This window comes from Protopterus annectens, chromosome 8.part1, assembly GCF_019279795.1.
Source record: "Protopterus annectens isolate FY-2018-M chromosome 8.part1, PAN1.0, whole genome shotgun sequence".
Taxonomy (NCBI): Eukaryota; Metazoa; Chordata; order Ceratodontiformes; family Protopteridae; genus Protopterus; species Protopterus annectens.
In genome coordinates this window covers 402,579,710-402,603,709 of record NC_056742.1, presented here as the reverse complement: position 1 = coordinate 402,603,709, position 24,000 = coordinate 402,579,710, and the positions used below count along the sequence as shown (strand labels likewise).

The 24,000-nt window shown below is 38.5% G+C and overlaps 1 protein-coding gene across 1 annotated transcript in view; it reads left to right on the top strand.

Annotated features, from left to right (window-relative positions):
- Positions 1 to 24,000, top strand: part of LOC122810378 (plasmanylethanolamine desaturase-like) — a 1,738,026-nt gene that overhangs the window by 447,505 nt on the left and 1,266,521 nt on the right. The window contains exon 2 of the mRNA XM_044081968.1: positions 8,426 to 8,545. Coding sequence (XP_043937903.1) covers positions 8,426 to 8,545 — 120 coding nt within the window. The remainder of the gene's footprint in view (positions 1 to 8,425; positions 8,546 to 24,000) is intronic.

The window sequence follows — 24,000 nt, the reverse complement described above, 5'->3', positions numbered from 1 at the left end:
GTATTTCACATATTAGAAAATATTTGTTATTTTAAGGTATTGCTATATTTCCTTGTATATGACTTGATACTAACCAAAACATATTGCTACTGCATTCTCAAAATACTGTAGTTTTGCCTTGTTCCTATTGTATATTCCTGCTTCTCTGATTTTGTATCTTACAACTTCACTTGTTATTTTTTTTTTCTTATTTTTACTAATTACTTTCCTGGAGCTTTTCTCCTCTGGTCTCTGCTGAAAAAGGCTTCTCTGGGCCCAGTTGGACTACCTTGCTTAACAAATGTAAAAATACATTTTGCCTTCAAATACAAATGGCAGGTTTGGAATCATGCAGGCTAAATGCTCAATCCATTAAGATCATAGAGTTATCAAGATCTTGAAGACCAGTTTGGCAAACCAGCAAGTTACCAGGAGCTATTTGAGACAGGATCAGAGGGTAGGAGAAAAGGCAGAAATGTTTAAGTACAGGTCTTTGCTGTCAACACTATTAGCTGTTCAACTTTTAAAAGTTACATTCCATATGTACTTTAATTCTTTTCCATTTAGAAGCTACTTTTTACTATTTTATTTAATCACAAAATGGGGCAGATGAGTTTTAAGAGTTCAGGAGGCTAGGTTTCATTGAAATAGAAAAGTGTGTGTCTTGGGAGTCCATGCACCCTTGTTTGAATCCCTTCTGCAACCATGATCAGCAAGGGAGAGAGAGACTGTAATATAGTAAGAAAGAATACAAGCTTATTTTGTATTACATTGAAAGATAATTACTTAATTCATATCACATGAGAAGGTGCAAACTTTATGCAAAGGGTTAATTCATTAAGCAAAATAAAATGTGGTTGAAAGGCTTCAAGGGAGCTGACTTGCTTGCACTTTGGAGTATTGTTGTAAGCTACCTGCTGTGATGCTAAGGCAATAATAAGGATTATGTCAACATTATAATTCATAGGAGTTGCTCAGTTGGCATAGAGGGATAAAGCTCTGAATACAACACAGTTGACCTGGGTTTCATTAGCAGCTTTGGTAGCTGATGAAATGTCAAGAAGTGATTTGACATGCCCGTAATGTGGGGGTGGGGGGTGGGACAGTGGGACACTCTTCTTGACACTACCTGAAGGGAAATGTGGTCCACTAAAAGGGAAGTGGCCCTCGGATGGTCTTCCAAATGGGTGTAGGGGAACTGACCCCCCCCCCACTGATGCCTTTAGGTTCTATGCCATCCCCAGCCCAGATTCAGTGTTACTGTGGGAGATGTAAAAAGTAGGGGCTGGTAGACTCAGCAATGGATGGAAGCACTTGGGTAAGAGACCAGAAAGTATGAAGTGATGGAGAGGGAGCAAAAAAAGTTGTAATAGGGTGGTTAGGAGTAATAGTTTGTTGTGGGATGAAGCTTTACTGTGACAGTGCTAGTATTACAGAAAATGGCACCAGGAAAGCTGGAGTCATATAGTTATGTATAGAGATGGCACCTTTGAGCTTAAATTGGCTCAGTGCACTCTACATGTATATATATATATATATATATATATATATATATATATATATATATATATATATATATATTCCTAAAACGAGCCATTATACAAAGGTGTGGATTATAATTGGAATAAGTCATATTTGTTTGGAGTGCTAGCAAAAAAATGGTGAAAAACAAATACAGTCCCACCCTAATCAGATCTGCCTCATAGGCCACTGTTGCTGTTGTCAAATAGGAGAGTTATAGGAGACATATAAATGATACACGGTAACTGATGCTGACAGAGTTTATAGTCATTTAGAAGAAAACTCAATTATGGCAATAGAGCAAAAGGCAATAAAAGAAAGTCATATGGAACAAAGGAAATTTTGTTGTTAAAGTCAGAGTGGAGAGCTGTAAAAAGGCGAAGAATCTAAGTGTGGTATGGATTGACTGCAAAAAGTATTTGACAGTATACCACATTCATGGATAAAAGGGTGCTTAACATTTTAAGATGCACCCTCCACTGATAAACTACATCACAGCAACCATGAAACAATGGCAAACTATTTTGCAGGTAAGCCATGACAAAGGGCAAATTATTATTCCAGGGATAAAATCCAAATGGGGATATTACAGGGTGACTCTGTCACCATTGATCTTTTGCCTTACCCTTAACCCATTAGGTCATGGCTATAACTTGGCTCCCAGAAAGCAACACATCATAAAGACTTCTCATCTTCTCTTTGTTGAGCTTCTCAGATGAAGAACTGAAAGCACAACTACAAGTAGTCAAAACTTTTTCAGGTGATAGAATGTCATTTGGTCTTGACAAATGTGCAAAAACAACCTTTAAAGCAGGAAAGCTGAAGCACCAAGAAAACATCAGTTTGGGACAAAAATGGAATATAAAAGAACTTGAGCAAGAGGGAGTGTATAAATATTAGGATCAACAATAAAACATGAACAAATGCTAATAAAATTTAGTAAGGAATATTTTAGAAGACTTAAATTAATCTTGAAAACAGCGTTAACATCTAGGAACAAAATTCAAGCTATAAACCAATTTGCTCTTCCTGTCCTTTACAGTTTTGGATTGATTGATTGGCCCCAAAATGTGTTGAATATATTAGACAGGAAAACAAGAAGGATGCTTCATGCTCATGAAGTGATTTATAAAAATCAGTGCATACCAAGATTATATATTTCCCATTCTGAAGGAGGTATGGGCCTCCTTGATAATTGATTACATGTATAGATCTGCAATCATGGGACGGTATACATATCTGCTGACCTCACAAGACCCAAACATAGTAGTTTTGAAACATGAGGAGAATATATCTAACATGACTTCCCTTCTTAGTCTAGCAGAAGTATATCAGCATCAAGCAGGAATGGAAATCAAACCAGAAGTAGATAAAAATCAGGCAGCAACTGAATGTGTCAAAAAACAAAAGAAAGAATATAAGGTGAATGATCAGATGAGAAGGCAAGAAATTTGGAAAATGCATAAATATAGTTGCAAGTATACATAACTCCTGAAAGAACCTCATGTTAATCAGGATTGAACACAGGAATGGTTAAGGAGAGGTGAATTCAAACCAAAAGTTAAAAGGTTAATATCGAGGCCCAAGATAGTGGGCTTACATACATGTTGGTTTGCAAAGTCCATTGAACATGTGGGAGAAACACACAAAAGTAGGTTTTGTAAAACAGAATTGGAAACAAGTCGCACACCTTGTTTTTGGTTGTGATATATTAATGGCAGAAGGACTTTATACTGAAAGGCGTAATAATGTGGCAATACTGTTGCACTGCAGACTGTGCAAACATTATGGTACTGAAGTGGCTGAAAAACACTGGAAACATGAGCCACAAAACATCATAAAAATGATGAAGTCTACATCACATGGGATCACCCATTACCAACAGTTCAAAAGACAGATGCGAGAAAGCCAGATATAGTGGTCCATGAAAAGAAGACAAAAGTAGCATTAATCATTGAAATTGCTACACCTAGTGACAGTGTCTTGTGTACAGAGAGACACAAAATCATAAATTATCAAGATTTGCAGACAGAAATGAGCAATGTGGGAGATCCAGACAGTTCCAACAGTAGAAGTAGGAGCAATGGGTCTTATAAAAAAGAAACTACAGTCGTATTTAGATATGTTACCAATACATGTACTCATGTACATCAACATCAACTGGACCTCTATTCAGTCATGTACAATTTCTCTTAACCTAAACCTCTTCAACGTCATCCAGTTAATTACCTCTACAACTATACCTAATAAAGATAACTCTTCCGGTAGTCTCCTGGACTGGATATTGGTCCCCCACCCTAACAATATCTCAAATAGCGGCACCTTACATGACTCCCTTGGTGACCATCTTCCTGCCTTTGCTTATCGTTCACTTTCCACCCTACACCTACAGCATAACTATATCACAACCCATACCCTCACTAACTTCAGCCCCCAAACCTTTCTGACTGCTTAAAACTGATGAATTGGAACCCTCTGAAAACTCTACATCTTGACCATGCCATTACCTACTTTAATACTTCCTTCATTAACCTGCTAAACAGCCTTGCTCCTCCCAGAACTAAGAGAGTAAAATCTAAAACAGCCCCTTGGCTTTCCAAAGAAACTATATCCCTCATGCATATCCGAGATCCTGGAAACTATACCAAAAATACAAAACACCTAACTTCCTAACTGACTACAAACAGCTTCAGAATAGAGTTAAAAAACAAATCACTTTTGGTCACAAATCCTACTACTCCAAGCTTCTGAGCAATTACAAATCCAACCCTAAGAAATTATGGAGTTGTATCTCTACTCTCCTAACTCCTGACAAAAAAGAAAATCTTTGTCCAAACCCTAGCTCTTCAGATCACATCATAGCCATCAAATTTAACTCCTTCTTTATAGACTGAATAGCCAAACTCACCACTTCCTTTCCTAACAGCTCAGTAGCCACCTCCATTCCAACCTCCAAGAACTCATCCACTTCTCCCTCCAATCCGACTGACCCCACTCTCTTCACCCTTAAACCCATCCCTGTTAAAACCATAAAAAATCCTCCAAAAGTTGAAGCCATGTTCCAGTGCACCAGACAACCTACCTTCTAACTTCCTCAAGTTAGCTGCAGATAGCATAGCCTCTGCATCTGTATCCTAATCAATTGTTCCATACAGGAGTCCTATGTACCCTTCCTCTGGAAAAAAGCCTTTATTCTCTTACACAAAGGGGGCAATAATACCGACATCTCCAATTTCCATCCCATAGCCATTCTGTCCCCATCTCTAAAATTCTGAAAGTCTATTCACCTGCTATTCTTACCCTACCTTTTAGACAACCATCTACTGAACTCAAAACAACATGGATTCAGATCTGGTCACAGTATCAGCACAGCCCTTCTATCCTTCTTTGACAACATCAACAGTACTTGTGAATCAGGCAACCTTGTTTCTACCCTGCTCCTAGGCCTATCCAAGGCCTTCAGCACCATCTCCCATAGTCTTCTCCTGTCCAGACTCTTTCATCTCAACCTTTCCTCCTCATCCATCAGCTGGTTTTCCAGTTACCTGTGAAATAGACAACAAGCCAACAAGTGGAAAAACTGTACCTCATCCTATCGTGACACTCTGACAGGCATTCCCCAAGGTTCTGTCCTGGGTCCACTTATTTTTAACATCTTCATTAATAACTTTCATCTTTGTATCCCAAATGCTAAACTTGTTCAATATGCAGATGACTCAACCATCATCTGCACTGCCAAATCTCTCCCTGAACTTTTACACCCAACTCAGGCTGCCTTCAACAGTACTGAGACATGGATGCTAAATAATCATCTTGCCCTCAATGCTTCCAAAACCAAGATCATGATCTTTACCCCTTCCAAAAATACCAAAATAGACAATAACTCCTCCTCCATAGTAAGCTAAAACTCAACTTCCATCAAAATAGTCCCTCATACTAATCTTGTAGGTGTCCTTATCAATGATCAATTAAAATTTGACATTCACCTTCAAACTACCATTAAGAAAAGTCATCAGAAACTCGGAATGCTATATCATCACCATCGCTATTTTACCCTCTCAACAAAGCTTACCCTGTCTACCATCTACCTGCTACCCTCCCTCGTGTATGGAGCCCCTCTTCTTATCAACTTATAAGCAACCTTTAAGACCAAACTGGCATCATGCTATAATAAAATCTCTAAGTTCACCACCAGCTCCAAATCCTCATCTCACCACTGTGACACCCTACACACCTTAAACTGTCTGGAACTCCCCAGCTATCTCACCTACATTCAACTCTGCACTGCTCAAAAACTCATCTTTAAGCCATCTCAATGCCCCTCTCTCTCCTCCATCTTTACTATGCACCTTCCTGACCGATCACTCAAATCCAACAATCTGAATGTCCTAGAAGTGTACAAACCCCTCCGTACTCCTGGGCAACTTCTGTTGTCATTCTCCCTCACACTAAAATGAAACTCACTTTCCCCCATATCCGAACTACCCAGAACCTCTCTACTTTCAAGACCCTGCTCCATTCATACCTCTCTTCTACCTGGGAGTGCTCCTGCTCTCACCCCCTCATAGCTTCAGGCTACTAACTCCCTCTACGTCCACCATTTCCCTTCAATTCTCCTTCATCCTTCTTCCATAAGTTCCACTTAACATCAGCCTTCTGGTCACTTTTATTGTATAACACCTGTGTCAACTTTGAATTAATTTTTGCATTATTGATGAATTTTTGCATTGTTTAACTTTTTTATATTACTTCTTCTTTGATTTTGGTATCTAATAATGTATGTATTAACTCTGTTGATATTTGCTGTTTATATCTGTACTTGGAGCTTCTTTCCCCAGGCCTCCATTGAAAAATGTCTCATTTCAGCCCAATGGACTTTCTCTGTTAACAAACTGCAAATAAATAAATAAAATGTAACTTCGTATGAATTGCAGAAGTAGTCATTACTGGGCACAATGTGAGTGCTGTGAAGAACACTTCTGGGAGATATCAAAGACTGAAACAATAATCATTTCATGAACTTTAATCATTCTTTGACTTAGGAATGGGTTCCATTCCCATCAGGGGTATTAGAAATTCAACAATTTGGAGAAATTAAAAAAGAAGAGAGTTATTAGAAAGGAATTCCAGTTATAACCGAAACTACTAGCTCTATAAAATGCTTTCAGCAGTGATGGATTTTGATTATTTGAAGGATAGACCCTTAGGGTCTGTGAGGTGGGAAAGGCTGCAGAACATTGAAATAGAACACAGTATATCTTGGGTCAGTGTAATGTTCATGTGCCTTGTGTGCCCTTATTTTAATGTTATCTCAAGCAGAGAAGAGGCTGCAATACATGTATGGCTGGAGACCATCTGTAGCAGTTTTTTTTCCCAAGCTTTTGTATTTCCCAGTTTTCTTAAAGTTGTTTCTCAAACTAGATTTTCTGTACAGCAAAGCATCCTACCAAAAAAGACATCATATCTTACCAGCAATTCATTATCTGAAACAAGTGACATTAACTGTTTTCCAAAAAAAATGTCAAGAAACATAATGCATTTACACCTAAATCCTGTCTTGAAAAACTTATTGAAAAACCTTTCATTTCCGTCTGAAACATTAGAGAACAAGGAATTCTCCACTGAACCATAATAATAATAATGTTAGAAAAATCAAAGCCTTAGCTTTAAAGCCAAGGATTTTTATAAGTTTAGATAATACCTGTGGGAGTAAGAGGAGGATGTTTTGCTAGTGACTATTGTGATACGTGCTAGATATGCAGGTAAAAGGCATCTGATTCAGGTTCCTAGTCAGATAAGTGAGGAGGAGAAAAGAAGATGGTCCAGTTATTTTTATTTGTAAACAACAGACATACACAATTTTACAAATTATGAAAATTTCAGGGTTTTATTTAATGTATTGACACATTTGTGGATAAGCAAGTAAGTGGATTCCCATGGAAAAGTTACATTAAATGAGATGACAGTGATTTATTTAGGCAGAGTTGATTTAGTAGTCTTCCTTTGCAGACTGTTGTGGAAATTTACGGTACAAAAACATTTTAACTGATTCTTTTTGAACAAAACTATGCAGAAAACCTCAAGGGATGTGGTGCATTGGGAAGTAGTCATGTTTTGCTAGAAGGAAACATCACTGGGGATTTAGGACCCTGTAAAAGATTTTCGTAAACTAGGGCAGGGCTATTGATTTTATCTGAATTACTTGGTCTTGGCTAGAGTATTAAGCTAGGTAGAACACTGATAAAAGAAAACATGTAGAGGAGAAAGTGGTCTATTTTTGAAAACGTCCAAGGACAGCTATAGGAGGAGAGTTATAACAATATGAATGACTGATTGTTCTGAAGAAGGAGAAGAAAGTACACTGCATACCCCCTCCTAGTTAATAAAATACTACCGAACAAATAATTATTTAAACATTAGGACAAAGGAGAAATAGCATCCGACATGTGACTCAGTACTGGAATGTAAAAAAAAATAATGAAGACGACTCAAAAATGAAGTGTCGCTTGACATTTTTAAAAAGGATTGCTGAAACTATTCAGAATGCAGTTATAAGCACACAGCATGCTACTATACAGCAGATACTTTTTAAGAGGTAAGGAGTACAGCCAGATCAGTGGATACATTTAATGAGATATACAACATAGTATGTTGTTTTATATGCATTATCGGGATGAATAATAGTGAGAAATGTACAAGTTATTGTTAGGCATGTGATAAAAGCTTATATAAACAGGTGCAACTGCCACAGTGCAGCAAAAATAATGTCTGTGAATAACTGCCTTTGTTTATACTCTGCTCTTCATGATTTCAAGGCTGCATTTCATACAGTAGTAATATTCCAATAGCCTCTTTTTTTTGTTTTTCATGAATCATGGCCAACTTTTAAACTCTGTTCTTATCTTTTTTTTTTTGTCTTCTGCAGGAAAACGACTACAAGAGTGGATTTCTGTCACACTCTGCATATGCCTTGTTGGAGTCAACATTTTTCTTCTTTTGATACATTTTTGCATTGATCACATCTTCAAAGTTGTTGTTAGCATAGGTAAGTAATTTGTGAAATCTTACATTAATCTTTCAACCTAGTGCACTTAACAGCTGTTCACTAGTGAGGGGAGAAACTGTAAGTACGTTTGATAAAACCATTAATAAATTATGACTGGAGAGAGATTTTCATGTAATATTAATGAATCTAATTTAGTAATAAACATATTTGTGTTGAAGTGAAGGAAAATTAAAATAAGTAGCATAACAGTGTAACACCCCCTCCTAATTTGAATAATGATTTTGTTCCTTTTGGCTGTGGGCCAGTACTCAGCCTGTGAATCTAAAATTAGATTGTTGACCCAGAGTACTATCATACTCTGCTAAGTGGATTTGTTCATGATTCTTTAAACTACCTATGCTGAAATTAAAATAGGAGTATTATTGGAATGAAAGAAAATATTTGAAGTAATCTTTTCTGTTCTTAGAAGCTAAAAGCATTATAAAATATCCTTACAATTGTATAATATTATTAATTTACTTGATCTTTTTGCTTACTTAGCTACCATATTTAAAAGGTACTAGTAAATCAAGTAGGAGTTTTTAATTGGTAAAACATCTTATGTTTGGGATCTTTTGAAAAGGAAATAAAAAGTAGTGTGCTTAAGAGAAAGAAACTGCATGTTGAGATGGGTATGCATTTCTTTTTCAGCAAAGCATTTTGATATTTTAAAACTGTGTTTTAAGTGTATTTTTTTCAATGACAATTATTATAATTCAGCTGTATTTTAGATGAAGTGAATAGATCTGTCTGCGCAACTTGCCCAGTAAAATTATATTAAGTATTGAATGTATTTGCTTGTTTGTTATCTGGGTTAATTGTCATATCATGGGACTGTTCTTGAAGGAAATAAAGTGTTTATTTATCAGTATATGCCTAGATAAAAACACTTAAATCTGGCAGCATCAAACAACATGATTTGTCAGGTCTCCAATCTCAGAAAAGTGCAAAATAAATATTATACGAAAGTATTTATTAGTAATAAATAAGCTGTTAGCTATAAAAGAGCCAATGACCATGATACCAATAAGTGGATCGCAATGTTAAACAGTTTAATATCCGATATTCAAAGGATATTAGTCCATAAATATGCTTGCCTTAATTCTGTAGGAAGAAAGTTCCACAATGAAGGGCTGTATTTAAATCTGAGAAGTTAATGAAGAGGATTAAAGGCATGAGCTGTTAATTGGCTGCTTTTTGTTGTCTAGGGTTTGAGTCTCACAGCCTCCATTTGACTGGTGGGTGACTAAGCACGTCACTTAACATGATAGTTCTCCCATGGGTGACACCCAAGAAAGACACTTGTGCTCAATGAGCTTACCTAAAAAAAAAAAAAAAAAACTCATCTACTAACAGCCTGGGAAACATGAAAAGAGATCTACTTCATACTGAGGACAGAGAGAGTGAAAGAGAGAGAAATAGTGAATAGAATTACTTGGGGAAAACAACATCCATTGAATAGAAAATAATGAAGCAAAGTCAGAAGGTTATAGGCTGCTGAGTGCCAAGAAACTACAAATCTTGCTAATAGAGATTTGTAGGCTGTAGAAATTCTTTTACCACCCACATACTAATGGGGAAGGGACTAATAGATTTATTGCGGTAGCAGATATTTTTCAATTACAAAGACAGCATCAGAAGTTAGTAGCCTGGCTGTTTTGTTAGCTACTTTTAGTTGGGCTGTCGCTTTATAACTATAAAGATATCAAAGTTTTTTCTTTCTTTTTTTAATGTGTACCCAAGAGTGCTTGTACATTTAAACTACAGTTTTTGAGTTTTATACATTTTTATGCGTTCATGTGATATATTTTTTTGTTTCATTTTTATTGCAGTTTTTAGTTTATGTACAACAGCATGGTGGTCTACGTGGCTTTTTTGGCAGTTGAATTATCTATTTACCACGGTGGACCTGTAGTCCTAGTTGGTCTCATTTGTGTTGATAATTATATGGAGTGATGAGATAGATATTATTCACCTAGTGGTGAAGTAACAGTTACAGAAGACAACTTCGAAAAAAGGCACAATGTCTGCAAGATATATGAGAACAAATGCCTGAGCAATAGAAGGCAGTGGTCAGATGCAAATAGGCCAGAACTAAAGGATAGGTGTATACAGGAATGAGTAGTGGTTAGAAGAACCTTTGGAATCTTCATTCATGCATATCCAAAGGTATTTCTGGAAAAATATAGCTATTCACTGGCAACACTAAAATGAGCAACTGATTGGATACACAAGACAAAGCAGAGAAAAACAAAACTTGAACAAAAATAGTTGGCCCAGAGATGCAGCACCTCAGAAGGCAAGAAATGGAAGTTAGATATTATAGTACCATAGCACTGTTTTTCAAAAATGTTAGGTACTTGAGGACCTGTTATTACAATATAAGAACAAAGAGATGCATCTTAGAGGAAATGGGATGAGTAGGTCTTCTTGGATAAGACTCCTAGGTACGGGAATATGTTGTCAGCAGTGATTGAACAAGCAACACTAGAATTTTAGCATCAGACATTAAAAGTGCATTTCTCTTAGGAACTAATTTTAGCAACAAAATGCAAACTTCAGATGTTGGGTAAATTAAATAGCACTGTAGGCAGTTTGCATTTCATTTGTTAAACCCTCTGTGTACGTTATTTTCTTGGAAAGAAAGTACAATGCATGCACTATTCTGCATATGATCAGAAAGTTAATCCTCTGTTAACAGATCCTTATATATCTGTGACTTAAATGTGTGGAATATTTCAGTACTCATGTTTGGATGTAGGCAATGAAGGATTTACTAATGACTGTTGTGGTCATGTGGGTGAAACACAAGTGACGAGGCAAAGCCATTTGTAGGTAAACCTGCATTAACCTCACTCATACATGATTTTTGCTATTATACAATGGTATTATTTAAAAAGAAATGTTTAACCTTTTTTAAATAATGTGATTATATGTTCGAGCTTTGTTTCTTTTGTTGGTCGTGTTTCTAATAATTGAGTTTTTGTGGCTGGTTTAATATTACACTGTCCTTTTTATTCTCATCTGCTTGACTCTAGTGTAATACATAAGTGCAACTCATTACCTGCCTCTGTGCTGTTTCGCTTTATTGTTTTGTTTGAGAAAACTTCTCTACATCAAGTGCAGATATTTTGGAGAAGTAAAGTGTATTGTGATTAGATTTAATGCAGGCAGATTGCAATGTGGCTGCATATAACTAAAAGAGTTGTAAAAGATGTAGTTCTTTTTTCCATACATAAGGTGTTACAATATGTATGCGTATACCTCTGAGAAATGTCTCATCTCTTTCATCTCTGTTCTTCTTGTAGATGAGAAAAAAGTGTGAGAATTTTTTTTCACGTGTTTAATATTGACAATTTAATTTCTATTCTCCAAGTCTTTTGAGTTTCTAATACCATGATGGGAACGGACCCCAATGCTAAGTCGAAGTACGATTAAAGTTTGTGAAATCAGCATTGCTTCAATCTTTGATGTTAGCCAAAAGTGCTCTTCGCAGAACCTGCTTTATGCCCAGAATTGCTGCAATTCATATGGAGGTACATTTTTCAGTAGCATACCTAAATAAGACTGTCAATTCTTTTTTTTTTTTGAGACCTATTGCTCCTACTACTATTGGAACTGTCTGGGTATCATTCTTCCACATTGCGCTCATTTCTGCCTGCAAATTCTTGTACTTTATGACTTTGTATCTCTCTGTACATCAGACATTGTAGTCACTGGGTGTAGCATTTTCAGTGATTTGTCTTCTTTTCATGGATCACTATATCTGGTTTTCTCGCATCTGTTTTTTGAACTGCTGGTAATGGGTGATCCTATGTGATATAAACTTCATCATTTTGTATAATGCTTTGTGGCTCATGTTTCCAATGCTTCTCAGCTAGTTCAATATTGTAATATTTGCACAATCCCCAGTGCAACAGTCTTGCCACATTATTATGCCTCTTAGAATACAGACCATCTGCTGTTAGTGTATCACGTCCAGCAACAAGATGTGCAACTGTTTTTACAGAACTTGCATTTGTCTGTTTCTCCCACATGCTTAACAGACTTTGTAAACCAACGTGTACATATGCCACTACCCTAGCCGCCAATATTAGCCTTTCATCTTTTGGTTTAAATTCACCTCTCGTTAACTATCCCTGCATCAGATCCTGATTGTCGTGAGGTTATTGCAGGAGTTTTCTGTATTTGCAATTATATTTATGGCTTTTCCGCATTTCTAGCCTTCTCATCTGTTCCTTCTTATTTTCTTTCTTTTATTTTTTTAACACATTCAGTTGTTGCTTGATTTTTATCTGCTTCTGGTATGGTTTCCATTCCCGCCTGACCAATATGCTTCTGCTAAACTAAGCAAGGAAGTCATCTTAGATGCATTCTCTTCAAATTTCAAAACTTTCACTATGTTTGGCTATGATGAGGTCAGCAGATAGGTATACAGTCCTACAACTGCAGATGTATACATGTAATAAATTTCAAGGAGGCCCATACCTCCTTCAGAACAGGAATATATAATCTTGGTATACTTTGATTTTTATATATCATTTGATAAGCTTGAAGTATTTTTCTTGTTTTCCTGTCCAGCTGATCCATTACCTTTTGGGGCCAGTTAATCCCTCCAAAACTGTAAGTTAGACCAAGGAGAGGAAATGTGTTTATAGCTTGGACTTTGTTCCTAGATGTCAGGGCTATTTTCAGTATTAATTTTAGTCCTCTAAAATATTCCTTACTGACTTTTGTTCACATTTGTTCATGTTTTGTTGTTGATCCTTCATCAATTCCCAAATATTTATACACTCCCTCCTGCTCAAGTTCCTTTATTTCGCATTCTTGTCCCAGACTGATAATTTCTTTGTGCTGCAGATTTCCTGCTTTAAATGTTACTTTTTTTACTTTTATCAAGACCAAACGACATTCTCATACCCTCTGAGAAAGTTATGACCACTTCCAGTTGTGCTTTCAGCTCCTCATCTGATGAACTATACAGTTTTAAAACATCCACAAAAAGAGGATGAGAAGTGTTTCTACTTTGTTGTTTTCTGGGAGTGAAATTGTAACCATGACCTAATCTGTTAAGTACACAGCTTAATGGGTTGAGGGCAAGACAACAGAGCAACAGTGACAAAGTCACCCTGGAATATACCCCTTTGAATTTATATCCCTGGGATAATAATTTGTCTTTTATTATGGCTTAACTGCAAAGTAGTTTGCCACTTTCATGGTCGCTGTAATGTAACTGATCAGTGTAGGTGCATCCTATACATTTGTAAGTACTCTTTTATCCTTGAATGTGGAATACTGTCATGCTTTTTTGCAATATATCCATGCCATACTTAAATTCTTCCTCTTCTTTTTTTATTTACAGTTTTCCATTATGACTTTAACAAAAATGATCCTTTGTTCCATATTACTTTCTTTTGTTACCCTTTTGTTCTATTGCCATGGTTGAGTTTTCTTCTAAATGACTATAAACTCTGTCAGCATCGATTCCAGTGTATAGTTTATACATCGTTGGAAGGCAAGTTATTGATCTATAGTTTTTGCGATAGCTTGCAGGTTCACTTTTAAGTAGGAGTATTGCTTTTCCTGTTATTAACCAGGGTGGTGCCTGTTTGGGGTGCACATATAAATAGTTCTTACTCATGGCTAATTCTTCACGTCAAGATGTTAATACTTTTAGCCAGAAGTTAGGTACTGCATCTGGGCCTGGGGTTTTCCAGTTAGTAACTTTTCTTAACTTTGTTTCAATCTGTCTGTCCTTTATTTCATCCCATTTCCTATCCTGTACATTTGAACTTTTTATTCTCTTTTACTTCTTGCCACGGTGGTGCAGTGGTTAGCATTGCCGCCTCACAGCAAGAGGTTCTCCGGTTCGATCCTCGGCTGGGGTGCCTTCTGTGCGGAGTCTGCATGTCCTCCCTGTGGTCGCGTGGGTTTCCTCCGGGTGCTCCGGTTTCCTCCCACATCCCAAAGACATGCTGCAGGTGGATTGGACACTCTAAATTGGCCCTAGGTGTGCGTGTGAGTGTGCCTTCTGTGGAAGGTTGGGCGCCGGGCTGGCAACTCGACACCGTAAAACTCCACTGCCATTCAATGTGTGGACAGGTGATCTGCTGTGGCGACCCCTAACCGGGATAAAGCCGAAAGAAGAAGAAGATTCTCTTTTACTTCTTCTATCCATTCAGCATCTTTTTTTATGTTCCACAAGATCTTCATAGATATTTCTCTAGAATTTATCTGTTATTTTTTGGTGGTGGTTCAATTCCTTTTGCCTTGTTTCCCAGTTCTTTATAAAACTTTTCTTGGTCATCAATAAATTGTTTATTTTGTACTTTTCCTTTATATTTATCTACATGTTTTCTATGTTTTTCTGCTTGTGCTGATATTTTTAGTTTATTTGTGATACTGCGCAATAGATCCTGAACCATTTTAGTACTGCACATTGATTTTATCATGTCTATCTTGAGTATTTATGTTGATCTGTTCCCTCTTCTAACCATGACACTTCTTGTCGTAATTGCTTTGTAGTTTTCTCTATTTAATGCCTCCATGATGACATTTGATTTCTCTATTTCCTATCCTTTCCTGCCCTCTGTTTTTGTGGTAAGACTTTATCTGTTATTAATTTAGCTCTACAGTAATATATCCTATTTACTTCTGTTATATGGCATGTCTCTCTATGAACAAACCAAATTACTGTGTTCATTTGTTTTATCAAATTTCTAACTTTTTGGGTTTTATTGACTTTTTGTTGTCTGTTTCTTTCACTCTTCTTAATAATGTCTGTCCATCTCTATTAAATCAAATAACTTTTCCCTTAGATCATTTTCTTCTAAACTGAGGGCACATTCTGTGCACTCCATTTCCTGTGGGCATTCTACAGAAAGTTCCATAAGACCTTCCTGTGCCATATTCTCTTCAGCTTCATCCTGGGTCATCTATACCTCTTTCATATGGGAACTCACTGGCTTATCACTCCACAACATTGACTGTGTGAGAGTTGCCTTGTTCCCTGTTCCTTCCCTTGCTATGCAACTCCAACTGAACTTTTTTTCTGGTTTCCTATAGAAGTCTCCAAAATATGTTCATATGGCAACCAATCAGATGTTTCCTGCTCCACTGGTTTTTCCTTAATTTGTGGATCCATTGCTCTATCCTGCTGTGATGTTATCAGAGTTAGATTTTCTACACTAAATCCTTCACATCTCAGGTATTCCATAACCCGAACTTCAATTTAAACTTCTCCATTACTAATCCTCTTTTCTACTTTTCCTGTTTGTTTTCTTATTTTTTGTATTGTAACATTTTTCATATATGGATACCTTTGTCTATATTTCTCTTCCAATGTCTTTGGTGCTGCTTTTTTGTATTGATTAGTTTTGCTTTCTCCTTTGCATAACTATTGCACCATATTGAATCCCTTTTTCTTTCCCATGTCCATGTTTCTTTTTCCTGCTCCTTCTATTTCTCTTTACTTGGGGAATTTGTTGTTCCATCACACTGTGATATAACCTTTGTTAGGCTTTCTACACTAACATCTTCACTTTGCAGGTGTTCCATAACTTTAGCTGCTATTTTTTAACTCCTACTTTACTAATCTTCTGTTCTACATTCCCTCTTTGTGATCTTACTTTTTGTACAGTAAATTTTTTCATATCTGGATGCCTTTGCCTTTATTTCTCTCTGAATATCTTCGGGACTGCTTTTTTGTATTGATTCATTTGGCTTTCTCCTTTGCATAAATATTGCACCATATAGGTTCATAGGTTCATAGGTTCATACTAGGCTATCTGCCCGAGGGCATTTACAAGCCTAGCCCATGGTTTTGTGGCTTACGCCACCCCTTTAGTATGGGGAACTATACCCATTATTTTGCTGTGCCTCTGTCGAGCAGTGACACTGAGGTAATCCCTGGGGTATATCTGCGATCTCCCATCCATTGGTCAAGATTTATATTGAACAAGGCCAGCGAGGTGCTCTGCCTCACATATACCAGGATTTTGTTCCACAGCATAGGGAGTCTTTGGGTGATGAATCTATCCCTCCAGCATGTCCTATTAATAGCCGTGTCGAGGTTTAAGTCTCCCGCCCTTGTGGCTCTGATGGATCTAGATTTTTTGAGGTGAAGCATATTCATCAAATCTGGGTTTGACATGGCCTTGTATGTTAGGCAAAGGTCACCTCTGAGCAAGCGGTAAGCGACTGAATAGAGCTGGAGTTCTTTCAGTCGGGCAGCATAGGACAGATTTATGAGACCCTTTATCCTTTTGGTGAGGAACTTTTGTGGCCTCTCCAGCTGCTGCAAGTGTCGGGTCAGATACATTCCGAATGGGGCATTGTACTCATTCATTGGTCTGATGAGTGATGAGTAAAGGGAGACTATGACCTCCCTTGATCTAGATGAGAATCCCTTCATGATAAGGTGGGCAATGTAGAAGGTCTTCCTAACTACTTTAGCTACATGGGTGTCGAATGACAGACTACTATCAACCTGGGTCCCCAGGTCCCTGATAACTTCTTCTGTGCTCAGTGGATTGCCACCTATTTGGTAGCTAGGGGTAACCTTGTTTTTCCCGAAGGGTATGACTATGCATTTTTAGGCATTTAACTTTAGGCCATGGCTCTGGCACCAGTTATCCGTTTCTGTGAGACCCTTCTGAAGGATATCTGTGTCAGATGTGTTTTCTACTATGGCGCCCAGTTTGCAGTCATCTGCAAACTTTGTCAGCCATAACCCTCCTGTGTTTGCTTGTACTTCGGAAAAGTAGATGCCAAACAAGAGTGGGCTCAGGACTGAGCCCTGTGGGACACCACTTGTGACAGGCTTTGAGTCTGACATGGCGCCAGCAACTCTGACCCTGTGGGTTCTGTCACTCAGCCAGTTTGCAACCCATCTTGTGATGTATGGGTTAACATTTAAGCTGATGAGTTTTTCAATATCTGAGTGGGGTATTGTATCGAAGGCCTTCGCCAGATCGAGGTAGGCTGTATGGACTGCCTTTCCCTCATCAATGGCTTTGGTGACTGTTTTGAAAAAGTCAACCAAGTTTAAAAGGCATGATCTGCCTTTGACAAAGCCAAACTGGGTTGGATCCAAAGTCTGCAAGTTCCCTATGTCTTTATTTATGAGGTCCATTATGATCCTCTCCATGGCTTTGCAGATAAGGCTTGTCAAGCTAATGGGCCGGTAATTTCCAGGGTCGGTGGAGGCACCGCCTTTGTGAAGTGGGACCACAGTTGCAGTGCGCCACTCCTGGAGTGCGTATCCAGAGGTAAGACTTTGATTAAACAGCTGTCCTAGCTGTGGGTTTAATTCATCATTGAATTCGTGGAGCACACAGCCGGGGACACCATCAGGTCCCATGGATGCTGTGTTTTTTGCTTTGGAGAGAGCAGTTCTCACTTGGGCGTTGGAGATGTTTGGGGGGCTGCAATCGTTTGGTATAGATATCTCTCCTTTTGGGAAGGAGGGGGGGGGGAGAAGTTTGCACTGAACCTGTCAGCCAGTATGTTGGCAATGTCTGTAGGATCAATAATCTTCACATCATTTTGAACTAGTTCTGAGCATATCTGGGAGTTTCCTCCCAGGTTTCTAACATAGCTAAAGAAGGCCTTATGATTGTCTTTTGAGTCTTTAGCTATTTTTCTCTCAAAATTTGCTTTGGATGATTTTATGAGAGCTCTTAGTTTTTTACTTATAGTGATCAAGGGTGTCTTACCTTTTAAGGATTTTGCTCTATCTTGTAGTAGCTTCCTCCTTTTGTTGTAGAGTTTGTTTATGACTGGGGTCCACCAGACTGGACGCTTGCCTTTGGTACAAAGAGTCTTTGTTTTGCTTGGGATTGCCTTATCCGTGCAGTCCTGCAGGTGCTGGTAGAAGGCATTTGTAAGTGATTCAGCGGCTTGAGTACTGTTTTCCGCCGGCTCGGGGGCCTTAAAGGAGACCACACTAGTGTGAAGTCGGCTTTCGAGAAGTTCTTTACTGTGGTCTTTTTTATTTCAGGTGGGGGTGGGATGAGGACCTCCAGCGAGATTAGTTTGTGATCTGATCTCACCAGTGAGGGGTATACTTCTGGTGTTGAACATTGTGCTCCCATGTTCGTGATGATGAGATCAAGTATGTTATCTCCTCTTGTGGGGATGGTGACTAGTTGTTCCACGGCATTTGAGTTTATGAATTCCAGGAACTTTTGGGCTAGGGTGTTTGGGCTTGAGTAGTGTTCCCAGTCTATATTAGGGTAATTGAAGTCACCTAGTATGATGGTGTTTGGTGATACATTTATCCCTCTAGTGTTTTCAGGAAGGCCATGTGAGGTTCCTGAGTTTGTGAGGGTGGCCTGTAGCATGCTACAATTTGCAGAGCAGTCTTGCCTATGGTTAATTGCACCTGGATGGTCTCCGATGCATCGTGCGTTGCCACCAGTCTTGAGGTGTGGGTGTCCTTGATGAATATGGATACCCCTCCTTTCTTGGTATTGTCCGGATTTTGGGGCCGGAACACATGATATGAGGTAAAACCTGATAGTGCTGGGGTGCTCTCAGGAGCCTTGAACCAGGTTTCTGTCACAGCACAGACATCGATGTTCTCCATACTGAGAAGGGCCTCGAGTGCATGCATTTTGAGATTTAGACTTCTGGCATTGAGCAGCATTATCCTTAGTTTTTTTCCTTTTTTGTGTTCTAGGGTGGTAGGTTTAGAATTTGAGCTTTGCCTAAAAAAGGCACTATGGGGGTGGCAAGAGCTTTTGCCAATATCCGGAATCCCAGGGGTGACAGGTGCAAGCCGTCCCTTGCGAAGCAGCGTGGCTTGTCCAGCATGTCATCCCAGGCAGACAGACACTGGATCCCCTTTGAATGACACCAGTGTTTAAGCCAATTGTTAAAGCTGATCATCTTATCTCTGTATTGTGGCATCATTCTTGGTGAAGGTAGGATACTGCTCAAGGTCAGGGTCATACCTGCCTGGGCTACATAATAAGAGAGCTCCTCAATGTCTCTTTTCATGTAGTCCAAGGAGGTGCGTCTCAGGTCGTTTACACCAGCGTGGACAATGACTGAGTCGTATTTGTACCTGCTGTTGAGAGACCTGAGTGCTTGCGTTATGTGGCGGATTCTAGCGCCCGACAGGCAGCTTACTGTGACCTTCTCCTTACTCAGTCTGGTGGCGGGACGTCAGTGTGTCTGACTATGGAGTCACCAATGACTAGTGTGTCTGGCATTGTGTTTGGCCTTAAGGGCTGTGACTGTTTGACACTCTGACTGTGAGGTCTATGTGTTGCAGGTGTTGTGTTCTGAGGTGGTGGTTGTTTGGGTGTCTGCTTTGGTGGCCTCTGCTGTTTTGGTAGATTTTTGATCAGAGCCTCCGAGTATGTCTTTGTGTGTTTATGTGTATGATTTGAGGTTGTGATGGTACTATGTGAGACTGGGTCTATAGTGTGTGTGGTAACCTTCTCCTCCTGACTGGTCTTGCCAGTCCTATGTTGAGAGAGCTCAGCCTCCAGTTTGGCCGTATAGTTGCATCTCTCGCATGTATTTGTGTTTTGTGGGAGGAGGAGAGGGTTGTCTGTGTACATGAGGCAACAGGTTCACCAGCTGAGCAGGAGAGGACACTAGCAACTGATCCCTCGACATGCTAGAAGGAATAGACAAAAAAACTTTAAAAAAGATTCCGGGGGACGTGGGTGACCGAGAAATGGGGGTTTGCCTTTTTGGGGTACTATCTATGACAAGAGTGCTGTATCAAGGTAATAAGTACTGTAGGAGCAAGTGCTAGCTTTAACAGATAGGGAATAGTCTACTTGGAGTCAAGTAGAGATGATCTTTTTAGTTATAGGATACGCTGATTAGATCAGTGGTATAGTTCTAGGAAGGTAGTTTTAAGGGAAAATTTGAAGAGTGGACTTTAGGTAGCCCTAATAGTTTAAATCTGCTTAACCGGCGCTGCCCTAGTGTGCAACAGTGGCAACTCCGCGCTAAATCGCGCTAAACCGCGCAAACGCGCGTTTAGCGTTTTTTTATATCAGGGAGCTGAAAGAAGCTAGGAACTGGCCCAAAACGACCAATAAACTACAAGTTGCTGGCTGAAACCTCACAAAACTGGACCAACAGGCAGCTCAATGCTTCCCACTCCCACTGGTAAGCAAGGGAACTTCCTCTCTTCCAAATTAGGTAAAGAATCAGTAACAGGAACTGCAAACAAAGCCTAGGGATCAGCAAGCTCTGAAACTGGACTATTCTAGCTCAGTAAGGTGGGAAAACAGATATTTTTTTTTTTTTTTTTTCAGAAAACAAGCAGAAACAGATACAGTAAACACTTATAAATGCTATAAATCGGTTATCACAGCCTACACAAACAATTTGCAACAGTTACAGATTTTAAAAGTAACAAACTGCGAAACAAGTGCAATAACAGAATAAATGCAGAATAAACAATAAACAATGTATCAGCAAGCAGGCGAAATACAGTTGCTAGATAAATAGAAGTGGAAAGCCACAAAAAATGTACTTAAATCTGGTAAAGTCGCTTTTTTAGCTCTCTGAAGCTTGGATTACTCTGCTGGCCACCACGAGGATCTGTGCTGAGTAGGTACAAGCTAAAAAATGCGCGTTTAGCGTTTTTTATATAAGGGGGCTGAAAGAAGCTAGGAACTGGCCCAAAACGACCAATAAACTACAAGTTGCTGGCTGAAACCTCACAAAACTGGACCAACAGGCAGCTCAATGCTTCCCACTCCCACTGGTAAGCAAGGGAACTTCCTCTCTTCCAAATTAGGTAAAGAATCAGTAACAGGAACTGCAAACAAAGCCTAGGGATCAGCAAGCTCTGAAACTGGACTATTCTAGCTCAGTAAGGTGGGAAAACAGATATTTTTTTTTTTTCAGAAAACAAGCAGAAACAGATACAGTAAACACTTATAAATGCTATAAATCGGTTATCACAGCCTACACAAACAATTTGCAACAGTTACAGATTTTAAAAGTAACAAACTGAGAAACAAGTGCAATAACAGAATAAATGCAGAATAAACAATAAACAATGTATCAGCAAGCATGAAATACAGTTGCTAGATAAATAGAAGTGGAAAGCCACAAAAAATGTACTTAAATCTGGTAAAGTCGCTTTTTTAGCTCTCTGAAGCTTGGATTACTCTGCTGGCCACCACGAGGATCTGTGCTGAGTAGGTACAAGCAAAAAATGCGCGTTTAGCGTTTTTTATATAAGGGGGCTGAAAGAAGCTAGGAACTGGCCCAAAACGACCAATAAACTACAAGTTGCTGGCTGAAACCTCACAAAACTGGACCAACAGGCAGCTCAATGCTTCCCACTCCCACTGGTAAGCAAGGGAACTTCCTCTCTTCCAAATTAGGTAAAGAATCAGTAACAGGAACTGCAAACAAAGCCCAGGGATATCAGTTATCTCTTTCTGTCCCATGTGCATATTTCTTTTTATACCTTTCAAAAATCTCTAGTTTGTTTTGTACTTCCTCATTTGTTTCTTTTTCCAAATGGCCAAAGGTTTCTTGGCCAATATAATGTTCTTCATTAATCTGTTCTGTTAATGAACACAAATTTTTATTTGAAGATTCTGACATTTTTTCTTGTGGAAGCATTTTTCTTTCCTCCAATTTATCTCTTAATCTCTTTGTATATCCTCTGTCTGGAAATACTGGGATTTTTACAGAATAGTAAGAATATATAATTTCTTTCTTATCCTCAATAGCCCACTCCATCGTCTTTATGGTTCTTCTTTGGCCTATCAGTTTTTGTGATTTTTGTGGACTGCTACTTTGCATCCTTCCCTTGGGCCTGGCTTGGCCCCATTGTTGGAATGTTTCCATGTTTTGAGGATTCTACACTGTCATTTTTTTCCAGTCCTGGTACCAGTGCACCTACTAGGGTTGTGCACCCAGCTGTCTTTCTTATTTTTAACCTGCTTCTGTATATGATGTATGCTATATAAAATTCAGTGTGTATAACAGTGCTGTCCTGGTTAGATATTTTGAAAAACAGGGCCCACCTTGTGAAGCTACTTACCAAGACTCTTTCTATCATTATCAGTGGAATCTCCTTCCTCTATTCCCATGTTGCGCTGGCTTTGTTCTTAGAATACTTTGTTACTTTATAAATATATGCCGGTGGGAGATTAGGTTTGTAATATTCTGTATGACTGTTATAATCCTTTGGGATTTGAGTCAAAAAATCTATTCTTTGCATAGTTCTTGAATTAACCCCCCCCCCCCCCGCTTCATCATTATTCCTTTCCACTTTGAATTGTAGCCTTCTGCTTTTTATGTATAAGAGCCTTAACTTTGTAGCTCTAGAATATCGCTTCAAATCAGTTAATCCTAAAACTCATTAATTTATTGGGGGAATCAACTTACCCCACTTGACAGTTGCTCTCTTCCCCTCCTTCTTCAGCTCATTATTAATCAGTATCCACACCTTCTCCAGTTGATAAAACTAGGCCTGACCTGTGTGTAGACCCAAAGTGACTAAAAGCATTTTACTGCTTGTATCTAACTGTCTATATCCATAGGCAATAGCTTCCAGTTTTTCAGTTTTGTATTATCTTTTGTTTAGTCTCTCCCCACATATGTTTAGCTGCCATAACAGAATCCTTTTAATACTTTGTCCTACATACTTCATTTTATCAGGTTCCCATAAATATGGGTATTGCTGAACCAGTCCATGTTTGGGTATATACATTATAGTTATAATGTTTGTTTTTTTCTTCATTAATTTTGTATCTTGGAAAAAACTGTGTCAAAATGTTCTACAATACTGCTGTCCTTTAATGTTTCCATCATGTTTGTTTGTTAATTTATTTATTTGCATTTCGTTTACCGGGAAAATCCACTGAGCCATAGAAAATCCATTTTCAGTGGAGGCCCAGGGAGAAAATGTCCACAGTACAAAATTTTAAAGCTTCACAATACACAATTTTAAGTTAAAATTACAAGAATTGAGTTGCAAGACTAAATTTATACAAAATACATAGCAACAAAGAATACTATAAACTGTATAGAACAGAAAATAAGTAAAACTGTATACAAAATGAATAGTAAAAAACAATAATGGTATAATTCATGAGTTGAAGTTTCAAGTAAGGATTTACATGAACAATTTCTATTTTGTCTCTTTTTAAATTAATGTTATATGACCACGTGAAATAGGGTAGTTAGGAAGTGGTATAGCAAGTGTAATCTAGGGGGCTTAGTACAGGTGCATATCCATCTTGAAGATAAGTGATTGTGTAGAGAAGTTTTAAAGGTGGTAGGGTTTTTGGCTGTTGTAATTAGATAAGGCAGAGCATTCCAGTTTCTGGCTGTTAAGCAAGAGCAAAGCAACTGGCTGGGTGGGAGATTAGGTTTGTGAACCTGCAGGAGTTTTTGATCCCCCGAGATCTAAGAGGTCTTTTTGAGTAGTAGTTGCTAAATATAGAACTAAGGGCAGGGTA